The sequence below is a fragment of the Nomascus leucogenys genome, chromosome 12, assembly GCF_006542625.1.
Source record: "Nomascus leucogenys isolate Asia chromosome 12, Asia_NLE_v1, whole genome shotgun sequence".
Classification (NCBI taxonomy): Eukaryota; Metazoa; Chordata; class Mammalia; order Primates; family Hylobatidae; genus Nomascus; species Nomascus leucogenys.
In genome coordinates, this window is record NC_044392.1 from 38,803,847 (window position 1) to 38,823,660 (window position 19,814).

The 19,814-nt window shown below is 39.3% G+C and overlaps 1 protein-coding gene across 2 annotated transcripts in view; it reads right to left on the reverse strand.

The window, feature by feature from the left end:
• The window catches only part of DDR2 (discoidin domain receptor tyrosine kinase 2), a 137,471-nt gene that overhangs the window by 11,794 nt on the left and 105,863 nt on the right, over window positions 1-19,814 (reverse strand). For both annotated transcript variants that reach the window (XM_030824042.1, XM_030824041.1), the window contains 8 exons: window positions 19,503-19,608; window positions 15,296-15,479; window positions 13,577-13,820; window positions 8,749-8,811; window positions 7,439-7,569; window positions 4,270-4,480; window positions 2,534-2,757; window positions 1,173-1,300 (listed from right to left, as the gene is read on the reverse strand). In XM_030824042.1, the coding sequence (XP_030679902.1) occupies window positions 1,173-1,300; window positions 2,534-2,757; window positions 4,270-4,480; window positions 7,439-7,569; window positions 8,749-8,811; window positions 13,577-13,820; window positions 15,296-15,479; window positions 19,503-19,608 (1,291 nt within the window). The remainder of the gene's footprint in view (window positions 1-1,172; window positions 1,301-2,533; window positions 2,758-4,269; window positions 4,481-7,438; window positions 7,570-8,748; window positions 8,812-13,576; window positions 13,821-15,295; window positions 15,480-19,502; window positions 19,609-19,814) is intronic.

The window sequence follows — 19,814 nt, forward strand, 5'->3', positions numbered from 1 at the left end:
GTCATGGCCATCCATCATTGCTAAGGACACAGGTGGAGGAATGGCAAACTTCACCAACTGGAACAATGGAGAAAGGCTTTGTCATATCCTATGTCCTGTGGTTTGGCTTTGTTTTGTTTCCCCTCATGCCACTTTCTCCAATCATGTGCTAAGATTAATATAAGAAATATTTCATCTCTCTATAAGACCCAGAGAATGTCACTTTTTATTCTTACCAGTATCTTAAAGATTGAAATTATCAGTTAAATTTCTAAAGCCTCCAGTTTCATTTCCTCACCTTTCTCTCTTCTTTATCTTATGTCCTGTCCATTGCAAGACTTTTAATGAAGTCTATCACCATTCTTGGAATTTATGATAATTTGGAAAATAAGAATAATAAACTTTTTTTCACTGTGAATATCAGTGGGACAAATCAAGACAACACAAATGGGAAAATGCATATGTTATCCAGGTGTGGAGATTTCTCTGGGACACATACAGCCAGCTTTCAACCAGCTTGTCTCTCTGGGTGAGGATTAACTCACCATTATTGTAATGGAAAGGCTGTCAGACAATGGAGTGTGGCTGGAAACTGCAATTTATGTAGAAAAAGATCCAAGAGATTATTAGCCAGTTTGGAAAACTGCTAGAGAACCGTGGATCCTTTTGCTTTGAGGTTCATAGATAACTTTCCAAATAGAGGTAGCTTCTCATTTTGAGGGTTGCTGGAGATAGAAGAAAAGGAGCATAAAAGAGAATAAAAGGATGAGAAAATAAATAGAAATGTGAAAAAAGGAGACTGGAAGAGGCTTAGCAAGAAAGTCGTGTGATTCTGAAGATTTTGTCAAAAGGAGGTAATGACATGCAGGAGTATGTCTGTGTATAAAGACCAAAGAAGTACACATCTAGACAGCTGTATATGTTGGGAACAAGTACAGTGCTTGTGCACAGGGGGTTAGGAAGTAAATATGTGGCAAGTACAGTGGAAAGTGTATCTTTGTGTTTGAGAGAGGTGGAGAAAAAGATGAGGACTGCTGACCCCATCAGAAGAAGAAAAAGGATAACAGTGGAAATGGGAGGCAGCTCACTGACCTTCCCATCTCAAAAGAAAAAATTGCTCAGAAGTATCCAGGAGTATTCCTGGTCCTAAAGATGAAATACATAAAGGAAAATTCAAAATGTAGACCACAGACCTGGCATTCTTGTTGGCATCTGCTCGGAGCATTTTCACAGCCACCAGGACAGGCTGGTTGGCACTGACATCTAGGACAAAATCTTTGTCTTTGAATTTTTCCATTCCCTCCACTTCACAGAGATGAACCTAGACAAAAGTCATCTAGTCTCAGCATCATCATTTCTCCTGAAGATGTCTCAGTACTCTTGCTGGGCATTTCCTGGAGATAAACTAACTCTTACAACTCAGGCAAAATGATCAAAAGACCAATAAGAAGATAAGTGTAACATACCTATGATTCAAATAATTGGTAAGATTAAAAACAATGGTAAAGTACCCAGCTAATACGCTAATTTCCTGCCTTAGAAATACACATTGATTGGAACATTAAGTGAATGAATGAATCAATAACAATATTATATTACAGCATAGCCCGATATAAAATGTCTTTTATTACAAATGCTTGAACTTCGATTCATTAGTCACTGGATCACGTGAAACATAAGGAAATTTCCTAAAGTAATCCCTTAGTATAGGGCTTAGCATTATAAGCAACTCGTGTGTATTAGTAACAGTATAACAGATGTGGGTTTTCAACCCAGGGGACAGAATGAGTACATGTCACACCATGAACAGATAACATGGGCCCCTCCACCTCTTGCAACACCAGACCTATCTAAGGAGAGAACATGAGATACACAGTGAAAACCAATAACACATCTTAGGAAGCCAAGTGTTTCATTTGGAGTTTAGATGGCAGTGGTGAAGAGTTCCTATTACAATTCAAAACATTGCTTTCAGCTCCCAGAAGGTTCATGTGACTGATGCAAGAATGAAAAGTTTAATAATGCATGCATCACTCTGAGGGCAAATGAAAAGAGTACTCCTCCTTATCTTAGTTGGTGATTCATTCCCTAGCGGCTGATTCTGGGACTAAAGGCAGGGGCGAGGTTGTTTTTGACCATTTTACATATAACTCCCATTAAAGGGGAAAAAAACAAAGTGGCTATTGAGCAGCAGAATGTTCCTGGACAGTTCATAAAAGATGATCACATCTTCTGGATCCCACCCTCTGTAATCTATTGTAAACATTTTTGAAAATATTGAATGTTTTTCAAGATATCTGAAGTCTAGTGACTTGCCTGCCTTAAAAACTCCTGTATAGAAATCAGAAGTCCCAGGAACTCCACAGCTATTTGACAAAGATGAGGTTGACCCAACACTGGAATCCAGAGGACAATGCAAGGAGAGACAAGTGGAAGAGACATTCGGTTGTGAGTCCACCTCTGGAAGGGACTCTTTGTTCTACTGATCATTTTTATCCAACCACCTTCTTCAAGCTATAAGGGACTGGAGGCCCCACTCAAAGAATCAACTCACCTCCCCAAACTGTCCTTCTCCCAGCTTCTCTTTGAAAGTTAAGAGTTTCCTGGGGAACTCCTCCACAGCCACATCTTTTCCTGAGAGCAGGTCCATGGTGACGGCAGGCACTGAGTATGTGTTGCCTCCTGTCACTCCCTGGAGGTTCACTATGTCAGCCTCTGCATAGTGGGGCACCCCCTCAGGGCCACTGGGCTGGACTGGCTTCACAACACCGCTGCAGCCTGGGAAGACAAGGGCAACGAGCCTCATTCCATGGAGTGTCTTTGGAGATCTCTTCAGGAAGGAACTCTGAGAGGAGGGCTAAAACATGCCCCTGTGAAAGCCTAACCTGCTTCATGACATTCTTACTTGGAAAATGGTTTTGCTTCCTCTAGAGATTTTCTTGTGGCCTTCAGAATGTAGAACACCATTTTATTTCTCATTTTTTTCCTCATAATAGATGATCATTAACAAATTCTGTGGCTAAACTTGCGGAATTGTGCGGTGAAGCTATAGGAAGGCTCATGGTATATCAGGGTGGGAATATTAAAGGTTGAAGGTTTAATAACTTATTACCTTAATTTTAAGACACTGTTATTGACTTAAAAACTCATTTTAGGTATAAAAAACTTTCAGATTAAAGACATATGATCTAGCTTAAGGCATATTCTAACTTAAAAAAACCTTAAAATATGAGGTGGGGGATGTTTTAGACTTAGGAAATAGGTAAATTACTTCCATTCACCGTAAGAAACAAATTAGTTTATATCCTTTATTCTTGCTGTCTCTGTGAAATTACTTGAATTTAGCATGCTCTTTCATGTCGTCTATCCATTGAATAATAAAATAGATGCCAAGTTTCCTTTTATCCTTTGAAAAGACCCCTTCAGGCTCCTTCCTGTAAAATCCTATGCTCTTGAATTTAGTCCTGTCTGCTTCTACATCCAGCTCAGGCCTAGCTCCTCTCTCCTGAACACTACAAGTTCTTTTCTACTGACTCGGGTCCCTCAGGTTGATGATCTTAAAGAAAAGTTGCTCTGAGCTAAAGAAGTGACTCCAGCTTCCCTTCTGATATGACTCTGCATCATTTTTTGAAAGACATTGAAATTTGAATCAACTGACACTACTTACTATTTTACCTGTTTTATTGTTTTATTTCAATGCTTTTATTGAGAAAAGGCGAGAAATATTTTACTCTCATAATAAAATCTCATATTACTCTAATAAATGTTTACCAAAGAGAAATTAACAAAAAATAGATAACTCAAGTAGTTATTTATTTTAGTTATGTAAATGGCTACACCACTGGGAATTTTGGAATGTCTTTAGCTTCATTTATTTATTTATTTCTCCAGGTGAAAATCTAGTCCTGCCTTTACCCACTCATGAAATTTGGTGTTGAGTGAGTACTCTATCTGGACTTTCTCACTTTCCCGACATGTAAAATGAGGTTAGACTGGTTGGACTGTTTAGGTTCTTCTGGTGTTAACACCTAATTCACATGTTTTATTTTTTGTTTTCTTTCTTTTCTGGTATGTGAGTCCCTCCACACATCTCATATTCAGTAGCAAAGGAGAGGTGTTCAAATTAGGCCAGGAGCAGCGGCAGACCAAATCTAGAAAGAGAACGTGGACTTCTCAGGAGGTTAGCAGAGACTAAAAATAGACGCAATGAACTGGGAGCAGGCGTGTCATACCTACCTGATGCTTGTCGAGGTTTCTCCCTTGAGCCCCTGCCCACCACATCATCCTCACCTGACTCCTCCTCCCCTGGAGCAAATTCTGGGAGTTTTCGTATCAGCCTAGATGGCTCCTGGTAGTCAGGGCGAAGGGGAAAGATGCGATCATAAGTCGAGTTGGACTCTTGTTCACTAGGTGATGAGGAGCGGTTATTGTTGAACATGCTAGAATCACTTGGCAGGGAAAGGCTGACTGTCATTTCATCATCCAGCATCCTCCGAGAAGCCTGGAAGATAAGAACAAGGAGGAAGGCACGTTGGCACAAAAGAGATGGTCAATTCCTCCTCTTCTTAAACTCAGCTCTTCCACTCAAATGAAATAACTCTTTACTACTGTTTAACCCCAGCAACATTGCACGTGCTAGGGATGCAGTCTGGTTCCACAAATGCCTGTGTTGTAGGAATTTTGAATAATCCTTCATTTCTTCAAGGTAGAATTTTATCTTCTAATTTCTATGATGTGCTTCCTGAAACACTTTAAAAAAAAAAAAGGATTATCTCCATGATGCTATAAGAACCTATCAGTAGCCAAAGATCTCAATCTTATAGAGTTTTCTATGTTTTATTAAATGATCGGTTTTCCTGGCTTACCCTTTAACTACTTGGTTTTGGAATAGACATAAATTGTTTATTAACTTAATAAATGTGCTATAACATGATGAATCAATAGTTCCACTTGATCATTCTGACACCCTAGATTAGGATAATACCTACCACTGACCCATATTTTCACTAACCAAAAATAAAATGGCTACAACATGGGACAGGAAAGCCCTGGGTGTCCAGAGATAACAATGTGACTTACACCTAATAAGGGAGGGGGAACAACAAAGCAACTACTTCTGTGGTATCTTATCTAATATAACCTGCCTGCTCCATCAAAAGGCAAATGCCAGCATTTGCATGTATGTGACTATTTGGGTTTAAACATGTAAAATGCTCCACCCCAACAAACACAGCTTGGGTGCTCAATGGCAAAACTTAGATGTGCACTTTTCCACTAGACTGAAAGGTCTTTTGTTGCAGTAATATCCCCAGTACTAAGCATGAAGCTCAGAACAGAGTAGGTACTCAATAGATGTGGGTTGAATCTCTCAAAGAAGGAATGTTGAGGACACCATCAAAAGTATCCTACAAATAATGCTATAGTCTACAGCTATGTTAAGTAATGTTCTTAGAATGTATGTGTGTACTTAATGATTTTCCACATAAAATTTTGTTCCCAGGAAGAAATCCTGGGTGTCATTCCAGAACACCTTGAGTCATCTTACTTAGGATGTACAGGGGTAGAATTTCTTGGAGGACCAAGTTAAATATTCAAGGGCAAAATGTTTGCTCTACCTTTTACCTGGAGATTCCAACATTTCTCTCTTAGCCCATGAAGTTATTCCAACAGGCCTCAGAATAAAGACTCAGAGAAGTATGGTAAATTGTGGCTCAAATAAAGAGAAAAAGAGCTCGTATAGTAGAGAACACAGACCCTCCTCCTTTGGCTAAAATGTGGTCCTAACAGACTAAGAAGGTCACATATCCTCTTCAAGCAGTTCAATGAACCTTCAGTTCACCACAACCCTCACTCTGGAATACCTCATTAAACACTAGTGTGTTCCAGCATTCTAAAGGAGGAAAAATTTTGATATTTGCCTCATTCATGCCTTGAGACATACTCATGACAGCGAATGCATCTCTGTGGATTCTGTCTTTCAGTCTTCTGTTGCTATTTGGGAATTGAAAGCTTTAAGTGTTTTCAGACTGGTAGACATACTTGTGGGAAGCAAGGAGACCTTCTCTTCCATGAAATATTCCTTCCTAAAAACCTTAAAACAAACATCAACCATCTCAGGAACCTGAGGGTGGCACAGGTCAGAAGGAATTGCAGGCTACTCATCAGGATTGCTCCTCCTTTACCCCTGATTTGAGGCGTTTTTCTCCCATCTTGCATCTAGAAAGCTCTGGAGATTCAAGCCCATTCTCATGGTGCCCTTCTCTCTCCTCTGGAATAGAGGTTCCACACAGGCATTGGTCTCCTCTGAGACCCCACCCCCAAACACAGAAATCAATCAGGATTTCTCCTCCTTCCTGTTCCCTGCCCTCAGGAGGCAGTTCAAAGCCCCACAGTTCAGAGTTTCTGTGGCCTCTCCTAGTCCATGTCTATTGAGAGGAACTTATTGACCAGGAGAGGTGACCATGGCCAAAGGCAGAAACACTTAATCATCGGCAGGCCCCAAAAGAATCAGATGCCAAGCAGCAGTGAGTTGCAATTTGGTCCAAGGGAGTTGCTATTTTGTCCAAAAAACCAAGACAAGTCATAGATATTCCATCTTTGATGAAATGAATATAGTTTTGAAGAAAGAAATCAATGCATTTCAATATTAACAATTGGAAAAAGCATGGAAGACTGGACATGAGTTGCATGACCTTAAGCACATCATATTTTCTCATCAGAAAAATAGTTAAACATAACAATGCCTATGAGTTATTACTCAATGAAGTGTATATAAAATTATGCATGAGGAAAAAGTCTGTTTCCTGTAAAGTGTTAGACAATGTAAAAAGTTATTCAGATCATTTGGCATAGACAGAGTCTGAAGAGGGACTCAGAGGGATACATAATCACAACCTTCAAGTACACAAAAGTAGAAATAGAATAGTGAGAAACTTGGCTTGAATGTTAATGAAGCTGGATGTTTTTCTACACACACACACACACACATACACACACACACAAACACACACACCAAACAGACAAACAAAGTGAAAAAGATGAGACGGAACTTCAACAGCATTATCAGAAATTTCAGCTTGGCATTAGGAGAGTAATTCTTAACCTTGAATGTGCATCAGAAGCACTTATTAAATTTTTTTAAAAATATGGATGCCTGGACTCCATCCAAAATCCAGTGAATCAGAATCTTCAAGGAAAATGCCTGAGTTGAGATTCAATGTATTAAGAAGAGTTTTCTACATTTCCGAGGAAGGTTAGGAAGGTTCCAACATCTCCACTCTAAAATGAGAAAATAGACTTGGCTAATTCTTTTCTGGCTTCATTCCTATGTTTCTTGGTAGCCTCAGTTAACTCCAACCATTAATAAATGTTTGCAATTTGCCTTTTATTCCTGGGGCAACAGTGGCTTGAGAAAGAAAGGAGCAGTTTCTTGTATCATGCCCATTCTGCACCTCCTCACCTTCTCCAGCATTTTCTGCCAGAACTGCCTCCAGAGGATGATGACAATGATGGCCAGGAGGATAAAGATGATGGCCACCAAGCAGCCAATCAGGATCCGAGTGTTGCTGTCATCAACTTTAAGCATTGGATCTGTGACCAGGGAGAGAAGGCAGAGAATACAATCATCTCACAGGTCAAGTAAAAGTATGAGGGACTGAACTGGAAACATGGAGGTAGACCCTGTTCCTTGAGGATAATTGTGGAAGATGCCACCTTAATACTTCTGCTTATTCTTGCTCTTGCTACCGGTTTTTGTTTTTTTTTTCTTGCTACGGTTTCATTACTTTTTTTTTTTTTTTTTTCCTGAGACAGTCTTGTTCTGTCACTCAGGATGGAGTGCAATGGCCTGATCTCGGCTCACTGCAACCTCCCCCTCCCAGGTTCAAGTAATTCTCCTGCCTCAGCCTCCTAAGTACTTGGGATTACAGGCATGCACCACCATGCCCGGCTAATTTTTGTATCTTTAGTAGAGATGGGGTTTCTCCATATTGGCCAGGCTGGTCTCGAACTCCTGACCTCGTGATCTGCCTGCCTCTGCCTCCCAAAGTGCTGGGATTACAGGTGTGAGCCACCATGCCCATCCTGTTTATTACTTTGTTCCCATATCCTATTTCCCTCTTCCATAAGACAGTAGTCTCCCCCTCCCCATGTGTCAGACAGAATAATGGTGAGTTTTTCTATTCTTCTCAAAATTTTGTCTCTGTATTATTATGGCCTGAGTCTACAGTCCCTTAATCACACCTCATGAAAAACAGGTGAGGAACCAGTTTCACTCTGCATTCTTTGAGACATGCCAAGGTAGCTGAAAGTCCTCTTTGGACACATTCAATCCCACATGTTTCCCACATTGCTGGCTAGTGTCACCAATGACTGCCTAAAGCAATGCATACATGGCATATTTATCTCCAATTGGAGAGATCAGCATTTTATTTCTTAGATTTCCACCCCTTCTTAGAAATACCCACTATGGGTCTGACCTAGGAATGTCCCTTTCCCTCTTTCTGACCCCAAATTCCCAAACTTTCATGGAGAAATTGGAACAACTCCAGACTCTGCCTCAGCTGAAGAAGCACATGAATCAGTAGTGAAGAGAGTATATTTGGATCCATAACTTGGAGGTAGACAGTCCTACCTTTCCAGGGCTACTCTTCATCCAAAGAGTATGTGTGTAAAGTCTCCCACACAGCCAGGGCTTTGCAACTCTCCACGCTTCTTCATCCCCCAGTAAGTCCCTTCAAATTAATTTGCATAATTAGGAATCACACATACCATAGGTTGTGGGTGCCATAGGAGAGGTGGGCAGGGCTTCAGAGTTGTTGTACATTGCAGCATCTATTATAAAACAAGGGCGAGTCAGAGCCAGGGAGAAGACAGATAGCTAGTATTTTCTCTGAAGGCATATTGTGACCTAGCACATTACAAAATCAATTTAGTGAGTTGCCATCAGTCTTTTAAAAAGATAAAATCATAAATACGTTGAATAAAAATATCACCATTTATCTAAATAGTAAGTTTTCCTTTGTAAAATTTTTGTTTCACATATTACATACTAGAGGCTATGGTACAAAAAAGTTTAAGAAACAGCGATTCAAAGGGCTGTGACCACACATTATCATAAAGCATAAGAAGCAGGACCCAAATTCAGCGAAAATATAGAGAGAATATAGCGGGTAAATGGGCAAGGGGCAGACATAGTGTTAAGACGCTTTTTCCTTCAAGGATATTAGATTGTTTATAGAAGAGTCTTCACTATGCCTCATCGGCCTAGCCCTTCAACTTATGAATTAAGGCTTCATCTTCATAGATATTTACTGACATTGGAGTGTCCTTTATAGTGACTTTGCAGCTTTTGAGACTAAACCACAAAATTGTATTTGCCAGACTGATGTTGCCAGAGTTTTTCTCTCTGATTTGTCTAATCAAGGGGGTCAAGAATTAGAGTATGTATTTCCTTCCTAAGAGACATTTCTTCTAGGTATCCTAATATTTCTTCTTCTTAACATTATTATATAAATAAGGAAGTATCTGGCCTCTGCATGTGCTTTCTGAGTTCGGTTGTCAGGCTCCAGTGAAAACTAATATTATTATGCATTGGATTTAAAGCTCAAGAGACCCCAGGAGTCAAAAACCATGGTTCATAGCTATAATTATCTATAATAAGTGTACCAATTACTATGCCAGGAGAATCCTTGAGGATGGGTGGGAATCTGTTTGTTCCCCAGTTAACACTTACAGTGTAAGTGGCACTGACTTTGAGCATCTTGATTTCTGCTCTCAGTATTCAGATAAAACAATCAATCAAATGACTCTTAGATTAAATCATTAGCACTGAAGGCATTTAAACACCAAACCTGTTTTCCTAAAAATATGCTCTATTTTCTTATCAGTACCTCTTAATAAGCAAACCATCTTGAAATTTTTTTTCCCTTAAAAATCAAATCTGAAAGGATGGGTTCTTCTGGTTTATTATTGTTATTATTATTATTATTATTTTTTTTTTTGAGACGGAGTCTCGCTCTGTCGCCCAGGCTGGAGTGCAGTGGTGCAATCTCAACCCACTGCAAGCTCTGCCTCCAGTGCTCAGGTGATCCTCCCACCTCAGCCTCCCAAGTAGCTGGGACTACAAGCACGTGCCACCACACTCAGCTAATTTTTGTGTTTTTTATAGAGATGGTGTTTCGCCATGTTGCTCAGGCCACTCTCAAACTCTTGAGTACAAGCAATCCTCCTGCCTTGGCTTCCCAAAGTGCGGTTTATCTTTAAATTAGTCTCTTCATCTCTTTTATGTTATTTTACACCTGGACTTTTCTTTCAGGCCCAGTACAAGTCTCATTCCTTTGATGCTGTCTATGACAAACCCACTCTAGTGCCTCTCTCTTTCTGACCATTTATTGTTCATTTTGCCTTGGACATTTCTTTTTTTTAAAAAAAGCATTCTGTATCTTTCATCTCCCCATCTAAAATTTAATGGTATGAACAATGTTCTAAACACCTTTTAACAGGCCGGGCGTGGTGGCTCACGCTTGTAATCCCAGCACTTTGGGAGGCCGAGGCGGGCAGATCACGAGGTCAGGAGATCGAGACCATGGTGTAACCCTGTCTCTACTAAAAATACAAAAAAATTAGCTGGGCATGGTGGCAGGCGCCTGTAGTCCCAGCTACTCGGAGAGGCTGAGGCAGGAGAATGGTGTGAACCCGGGAGGCGGAGCTTGCAGTGAGCCGAGATTGCGCCACTGCACTCCAGCCTGGGCGACCGAGCGAGACTCCGTCTCAAAAAAAAAAAAAAAAACACCTTTTAACTTTTCAAGATTTGGCACAGTTTCTGGCTCCAGTAAGTTAAATTACTATTTGCTGCTGTTACTGTTCAATCAAAAGTAGTGTTTAAAGTTTAAAATGAATCCCTAAAAGTTGAAACAAATGGCTACAATGAACCTAACTGTATATCACATTGGTGACATAACTATATACAGAAAAGAATTATCCCACTGTTACCCAACTGACCTTAGACCATAGTGCTTTGATTGCACATTCTTAGTAGGATATATTCTCAGGACAAAGAAAAGAGAATTGCTAAGAAATCTTAATGCTCAATAGTTACATTGCTAGTAATAATATTGGTATTGCTTTTTGAATAATAGGATGAAGAAAATGCTGTTAACATTGTTAGGAAACATGATATTTAGCATAAATAATAGAGATGAAAGTATAAAATCAAATTTAAATAAAAACCTTATCTTTAATTTGAATTGGAAGTAACAATGTAAACTCATAATCTTTTTCTTTTTAAATATACATATTTCATTGCTTTCTTCCACCGAAAAATCCAAGAAACAATGACAACCTATTAGTAATGAGTATCTCTACTGCCCAGTTTGTGTTCTCTAAATACCATTTCCTACTAAAAGGAATCAAGATTTCTTGAAGAAATGGTTGATTCCATGTCGGGTGCTGTACATGTTCAAAATGAGCTTGAAATACCTTGTTCTTTCAGAAAACAAGAAAGTTATCAAAGGCTTCTAGGGTCAGATCCAAAGAGCAAAGAGCTCCCTTAAAAATGCAAACTCTAGGCCAGGTGCAGTGGCTCACACCTGTAATCCCAGCATTTTTGGAGGCCTAGGCGGATGGATCACCTGCGGTTGGGAGTTCGAGACCAGCCTGGCCAGCATGGTGAAACCCCGTCTTTACTAAAAATGCAAAAATAAAATAAAATAAATAAATTAATTAATTTAATTTAATTAAATAAAAAGCCAGGCATGGTAGCTGCCACCTGTAATCCCAGCTATTTGGGAAGCTGAGGCAGGAGAATCACTTGAACCTGGGAAATGGAGGTTGCAATGAGCCAAGATCATACTCCAGCCTGGGCAAGATACCATCTCAAAAAAAAAAAAGAAAATGCAAACTCTAGTCAAAGACAGCACAACTTGAGTATTAAAAAGAATAATGGCTGGACACGGTGGCTCACGCCTGTAATTCCAGCATTTTGGGAGGCCAAGGCAAGTGGATCACTTGAGGTTAGGAGTTTGAGACCAGCCTGGCCAACATGGCAAAACCCTATCTCTACTAAACATAGAAAAACTAGCCAGGCACAGTGGCAGGCACTTGTAATCCCATCTACTTGGTAGGCTGAGGCAGAAGAATCACTCGAACCCGAGAGGCGGGGGTTGCAGTGAGCCGAGATCACACCACTGCATTCTAGCCTGGGTGACAGAGCGAGACTGTCTCAAAAAAAAAAAAAAAAAGAATAATAACTGCAATCGATTAAACATTAAATTGATAAAAAGCAATGAGCTTATAATGATACCAAAAAAATAAGGGTAAAAAACAAATTTAATTAGACATTATTGAGGGTTGCTACGGTATCAAGTCATTACTCTGAAAATCAACAATTAAAGGGGAAAATAAGTCACATATCCTGCTCTTCCGATGTGATTTCTGAGTAAACTGGTGCATGAAGAATAGTTATTCTATTCGGAAGAAATTCAGCTAAGAAATGCAGAAAAAAATAAAAGAATTAGCAAATCGTCATTTAGCAACCCCTAGTGAAATAAATAATTCAGACAGTGGTTATTAACGGAGGATAAAACTTGAGGAAAAAGTTCATGAGGAGCCAGAAATCAATCTTAGTATCCCAAAAAGTGAGAGGATCTAGCATTACATCCCTATGATGAAATTAAGCATAAAATATACAACACTATCCATAAAGAATTCTTGACAAAAATAAATATTGAACTGGAATCAAATTAACCTGTAGATGTAAGCACCAGTCATTAGGAATGACAGAGAACAGAAGCTCAAGTAAAATGACACCACAGAAAGCCGTCAGCCAAGCCAGAATCCATTTAAAAAGAAATAAAAATGGAAGAAATTGTTTTAGATTAAAAGAGACACGGAGCAAATAGAATAAAGAAACACACCAAGAGATCCTTATTTTGATCCTTATTTGATAAAGCCAACTGAATTAAGACATTGTTGGACAGTTAGTCATACTTGAATATGGACAGGATATTGGGTGGTATTAAGAAATTATTTAATAATAAAGGTTGTTAGATGTTATCATGGCATTATACCTATGAAAATGATGCTGTTTTCTTAGATGCAGTCCAATTATTTGCTAATGAAATCAAATAGTATCTCACAGTTGCTTTAAAATGCTACAGCCAAAAGGAAGGAATAGGTGAAACAAATATGGCAAAATATCAATGATTAGTAAAGCTGAGTGATGGGTGGTTTATTGTTCTCTTTAGTTTTGTGTATATTTAGAAATTTTCATTTAAATATCTCAGTAATGCTTAGGTGTGCTTTTCCTTAACAGCACACTTAACTACCTTAAATAATATAAAATTTTTAACACACTATACTCTCATTTAAAAACATTATTTCTAAGAAGAGTTACATGAATATTTTGTTCACTTCCATTCTCATCCCATCCCCTCCACAATTAAAACTAGTCACACAAAGGATTCACTGTATCCAGCAATGAGAAGCTGCCTGCACAATCCCACTCCTCTCAAAGACCTGCTAATGAGAAGTTCTGGGCATGTGCATTCCTCCTTCGTCACCTTGTTCCCACTTCCCAAAGAGGACCTGAGCTCCCTACCTGATTGGAAGGTGATCTCACTGAACATCATCCAGGTATCAGCAAAATGGTATTGACACTTGATGGCACTGGCCATTCGGTGGTGGAGAGGCACCGTGACAAACCGAGCACTGGGGTTGACGTCATCCAGGACAAGGGGGAAGGAAATGGCATTAGGTTCCCACTCACTGGCTTCAGAGCGGAAGTAGCACTGTACCTCCTTAAAGATCTTCACACCTTTAGCAAACATGTTGTTGCAGTGGACCTGGTAGAGAAAGAGGCATGTGAGTGACAGGTTGGCCCTGCTAAGGTGCATGGAGACACAGTGCCAGCCAACTCAGTAAGAGTCAAGACCTACTGTTTCTGTGAGCACCACCCTTGGTGAATAGTTGGTATTTTGCAGTCTTCTGGATTTTTCGTTCTAGGAACCTCACAGTGGCAGTGATAGTTGGTCAGGCCTTATAAAACCTGGGCTGCAACCCTGGTCACCTGTATGCACTGTCTGCCCTTGGTCACCTCACTTCACATTGCTGGACTGCAGTTTTCTCATCTGTTAAATGAGGACTGCACTAGCGTCTTCTCAGGCACTTCCTTGCCTTGAACTCTCTTGAGTCTATAATCCCCTCAACCGCAGTTGCCGTCTACCCTGATTCAAGCTATTCTGAACTGAGGTAAGAGGAAGACTGCCATCCTACTTCCTCCTAGGTACATTTCAGAGCCAGTCTTCTTCTTTTCAACAGGGCTAGGTGAGAAACTTGAAATAATATACAATCCAAAACAGTTTCATTTTTTTTTAGAAATCTCATTTCTAAATGAGAATACACATATTCTCACATATATGTGTGTGTATCTATGTGTATAGATACACACACGAATCAGGGTAGATGGCAACTGCGGTTGAGGGGATTATAGACTCGAGAGAGTTCAAGGCAAGGAAGGGCCTGATGAGATGCTAGTGCAGTCCTCATTTAACAGATGAGAAAACTGCAGTCCAGCAACATGAAGTGAGGTGGCCAAGGGCAGACAGTGCATACAGGTGACCAGGGTTGCAGCCCAGGTTTTATAAGGCCTGACCAACTATCACTGCCACTGCGAGGTTCCTAAAGGAAAAATTCAGAAGACTGCAGAACACCAACTACATATATATATAGTTGTATATGTGTATATACATAGAGAGAGAGTTGTGTATATATATATTAGAGTTGTGTATATATATATGTATAGAGAGAGAGTTGTGTATATATATATATATAATTATGTATATATATATATAGTTGTGTGTGTGTATATATACATATATACACATATACATATATACATATACATACATATATATACACACACACACACACAACTGTGCTGGTAAAAAGATAATCTTTGACCCTAAAAATTTATTTTTTTCACCTGATACTAAAAGAAATTAAAGCATTTTTATGGGTCTTAAAAATCTGTGGGCCCTGGACACTGTGTTATTGTGCTTAATGGATATGTCACCTTTAGTGTTAGAACAAAAAAAAAAAAGAGAGAGAGAGCTCACTGACCTATTCTAACTCCCTTACACACAAATGGAGAATCAGACCCTTAGAGATGAAGTGACTTGTGAAATGCATTTAGCTAGTTAGTAACAGAATATGTCATTGAACTGGCATCCGCCTAGACATTTTTCTAGCATGCCTTTTCTCTACCACACTATGATTTGTGCCTCCTTAAACAAGTTCCACCACACTTGACCCCACTGACCTTCATGGTAGTGAAATTCCTGATGCGGTCAAATTCAAACATGATCTCAATGTAGCCATTGGTGGCACTCTCATTCCGCCAGCCCACATAGTCATAGCCGGGCCATACGTGGTATTCATGGGTCTGGGTGAAATCGTCCAGGCCAGACACACCATCGGTCAACTGGCCTAGCCCTTCTGTCATGCTGCTCAGGCCAGGAGAAGAGGAGGAAAAGGAGGGAGAAATCTGAGTTAATCACACATTCATGGAAAAGCTTTTACCCGGCATCTTTACTCTAGATTTTGTATGAGCTTATTATCTTGGAATTGGAGGACTGTAAATAATCATATTTGTATTATCGTATTGACTCGTTTATCTTGCATCAATGGAGAATTAAGAATTTAATATTAGTAATTTTTATAAAATATTTGATGCTTACTCCTTTAGTAGTAAAACTTTTAAACAATATCTTATTTAATATGAAAAGCTTTCTATAATTTATTGCACCTTGCCTATTCTTATATACTGAATATGTCTTCACATAATGACTTAATATTATCAAATGCATTTGATGAATTAATTCACAGAGTAAATGATGAAATGGATAAATGCATAGAATGAATACTACCATACATAGTAGCACTTGCCCCATTATCAAATAAATGTTTCCAGAGCTTGGTGCTGACTCTCCTTTAACTACGTATTGTCATTGTTCAGTGAATCAATTTCAGAGAATCCAGTCACACTCTATTCTATTCCACATATCCAACAACCCAGTTTGATATTAAACTAAGGGGGAAAAATATAAGCTCTAAATTTAAAGAACAATTTCTATTTAATTTTAATTAAATTTGTAGGATACTAGCCCCAGGAAGTAAGATGCATGGATTTCATGAGAATCCCAGGTATTGGATTTAGTTTTGTGTTCTAGCTTAGCAGCCTTTTTTGACTTCTGAGTAAGAGGCTCTGTTTTAAAGGCTGAGTTTGCCAGAAGCCTGACTGTTGGATGGAATATAACTGCATTTATGCTTATTTGACTACTTGGAGAACACAAAGAGGCTCCTTCCTTCTTTTTATGGAGGGACGGAGCAAGAACCCATCATGTGGAACTTCTCTTTCCTCAAGCTCTGCATCTCAAGCTCTGGCAGATATGACACAAATCTCCCAAATGACGAGATTGGGATACTCACCCTCAAGCAATAATGGGTGGGACCCTTGAGGTTTATAGCCAGATCAATAATATGTAAAATTTGTGAATTGCAAAAAATAAAAAAATACTAAGGGTGATTATGCCAGCCTTTTAAAATATATTTAATCATTGAAAATGTTTGGTAAATCATAAAATTTGACTGGCCTTATCCACAGTGACCAGAGCCTGGATCTCCCTTCCAAGGTTTTGCCATCTTTTTCTTCTCTCTACAGATCAGAAAGCTAGGAGAACATAAGTTTACTTGCAATAAATATATTTCCCATTATCCCCAGAAAGATAAATCCCATGAAAGTCTTAGGAAAAGCAACAGAAATTAAAAGGAATGCCTGTTCAGTTCCCCCTTGGTCAAAATTAAATCAAGTGAAGAAGGGATAAGAAAATAAATTTTCAGTGTTTATATACTTTAGAGTTATTAAAATCACCAGTAAGCATATATTATTCTTGAAATTGTTTTAAATTTAAAAAGTAACTTTTGCTAATATGACTATTTCCTGAGACTGATGTCATCGCTCAGTGGCTGAGAGGATCTCTTCACTCAGCCGCCTCCACCCGATATTTTATTACCTCAATTATTAAATGAAAGCCAATGATGTCTACATTTTTTAATTTTTTTTATCTTTCCCCTGGACTTCAGAGCCGTAATTCCGGCTACCTTCCTTATTTCTCTACTGAATGTCTTTTCAATCTCTTAGACTTACACCCCAAACTAAATCCATCATCATCCTCTACTGAACTAAATCTTTCTCCTTGGTTTCTCTTTTCTATAAATTATACTTCTCTTTCATAGTAATGGAAAGTGCTTGGTGCATGGTAAGCACTCAAAATATATTTGTCGAATAAATAAATGTCATCCCCATTGTTTCAGTCACTTAGACTGTCAAGCTTCATCTGACCCTTTTTCTCACCCTACTGTCTTGTCCCATACATCCAGTCAGATTTCAAACATCCCCTAAATGAATATCTTTTCCTCATTCCCCACAGTCACTGTTATGGCCTTGGTCATTAATTCTTTTTATTTGGCAGAACTAAGAGTTTTAAAAGGTTCCTCATAGCCTCCTCATTCCATTCCAATCTAACCTTTGCATGCTGCTTGATTAATCTGTCTAAAGCACAGCTCCAATCATGTCCTTCCTCAGCTTTAAAAATCTTCAATGACTCATTACATTAATGATAATGTTTATGAAGAACAAGAACAACAATTTTTCCTCTTCCTCCTCTTCCACTTCTTGCTCCTTTTGGCTTTGACTTCAGGTTCCTTCAAGATATGGCATAATTTGCTTTGTTTTGCTTCTCCTGCACTACTTTGCCACATAAATATGGCCCATGGTTAAATAAACTGTTGATTTCCCCCAGACAGTCCCCTAAACTTTATAACCATGATTCTTTTTTCCTCATGCTATTCCCTCTGCCTAAAATTCCATTTCAAGATTCTGCACCTGTGAAAGTACTACCCCTTCTTTGGGACCCAATTCAGATTTCATCTATTCTACCATATCTTTACTGGTCCTTCAGTCAGAAAAATGATAATCAGATAACAACTTGTATGTGTATAGCAATTTATCTTACGAAATGCTTTTCACACACATTTTAATCCCTTAAGCCTTGTAGCAAACAGAAGTAACTTTTATTATATAAAATCCAGATGTTTTCATTCCCATTTTTGTGCTTTCCTACTATAGTTTACTTTTTCCTTTGAACCCTGGAGCAATCATAGGCTATCTCTTGCTCATATACTTGAATCATAGTAACTTATATTCTGTTTTAGCCCCTACTCCAAATTGTGAGCTCTTTAAAGGTAGGATCAATGACTCCATTACCTTTGAATACCTAAGATGGCTGGCCAAATTCCTTGTATATAGTAACAGTTGATTAACAAAGGCTTATTAAATTAAACTGAATTTGGTTGATCTCTGATTTCCTCTATGCCTTGAATACATGCCTGCTGGGGTGTGACTGAGCAAAATTATGCCAAGACAGTTTAAGCAAAAAGGAAAGAACAGTGACTAAGAAGATGGAAAGGAAGTGACTAGGAGTAGAAGAGTGGAAGAGTGGATGAATCAGGTCTTCACCCAGGGGATGGCAGCTAGAGGGCAATGGTTCATTCTCCACACCTAAGCCAATGGAAGGCTGTAATTCCACACTCCCTTCCTGAGACTCACTAGTATCTCCTTCTCTCGAGCCCTGTCAGCCTCCATCATCTGGTCTGGTCTTCACTATGGACTGAATTCTCTCCCAGGCTCACTTTGCAGATACAGACCAAGCTTAGAGAGAAAAGTGTTAGCGTGGGCTAGAAGAATGGCAAGGCTTAAAGGCTTGAAATGAAATGGGATAGGTGGGAGCATCCCGTACCCAACCCTAGGGTATCTGGTCACACTTCTTTGCCATGGCACTCCTTTTATCCACTTCAGGCTTATCCATTGTTCCATTCTGTTCTTCTCAACTCCATCTTCTACTATAGCCAGGTCAGTCTTGCCTTCAGCCCTGCTTCCTTTCTTCTGCTACCTTTACCTACCTTCCTCTGCTACAATTCTCATCTTAACCTAGAACTTTCCTTGTCTATTGTAAGTCTTACTAGTCCCCTTTTTACAAATTTCAAAGCATTTGTATGTATAAGGTCTATTCTTTCTGACTTCTTGACTTGCCCAGAGTATTATACTTATTACTTCAATTCTCTGGCCCTTTGTTTCCATAAGTAGGCCAATATTTGTGTCAGACTACATGTCCTGTTTTGAGGGTCAAAAATATGGCTATTATACTTAGAGCCATATCACAAACTTTAGTCCCTACTTTGTGTAATTGATTGTTTTCTGGGTAATTAACTTGTCTTCCCAAACTGGCCTTTAAGTTCCCTGGAAATAAAGGTCATGTATATTCCTTCATCTAAATTATTTCCAAATGCCTTGTACAGGAACTAAATACATACTGATTGGTTGATTGATTATTGATCCCAAGACATGATAAAATACTATTCTTTCCTAGTGGCCAATTCCCATTCTAATAAAGTTTCCCAGGATTTACCTGTATCCAACAGCTCCATCATAGACAGAATCATTCAGATAAATGATGGAACCTCCAGGGAGTACAAACTGCTGCCCAGCTGGAGCATTGTAAGACACCAAGCCATCTGCAAAGGAAACAGAGTCAAGTGAGTGCCTACTGCTCAGGCCAATTACCTCAGGGAACTATGTGAGTTTCAAGGGCACAAGCTTGCACAGCATGTCCAGCAGGACTCCATCTGGACACCCAGGGAAGACTTCGGAGGAGTGCCCCTCAGTGGCAGTCAACATAACGACTCTCAATGCATGACTTGGTGTGGGGCCCCAAGCCCTG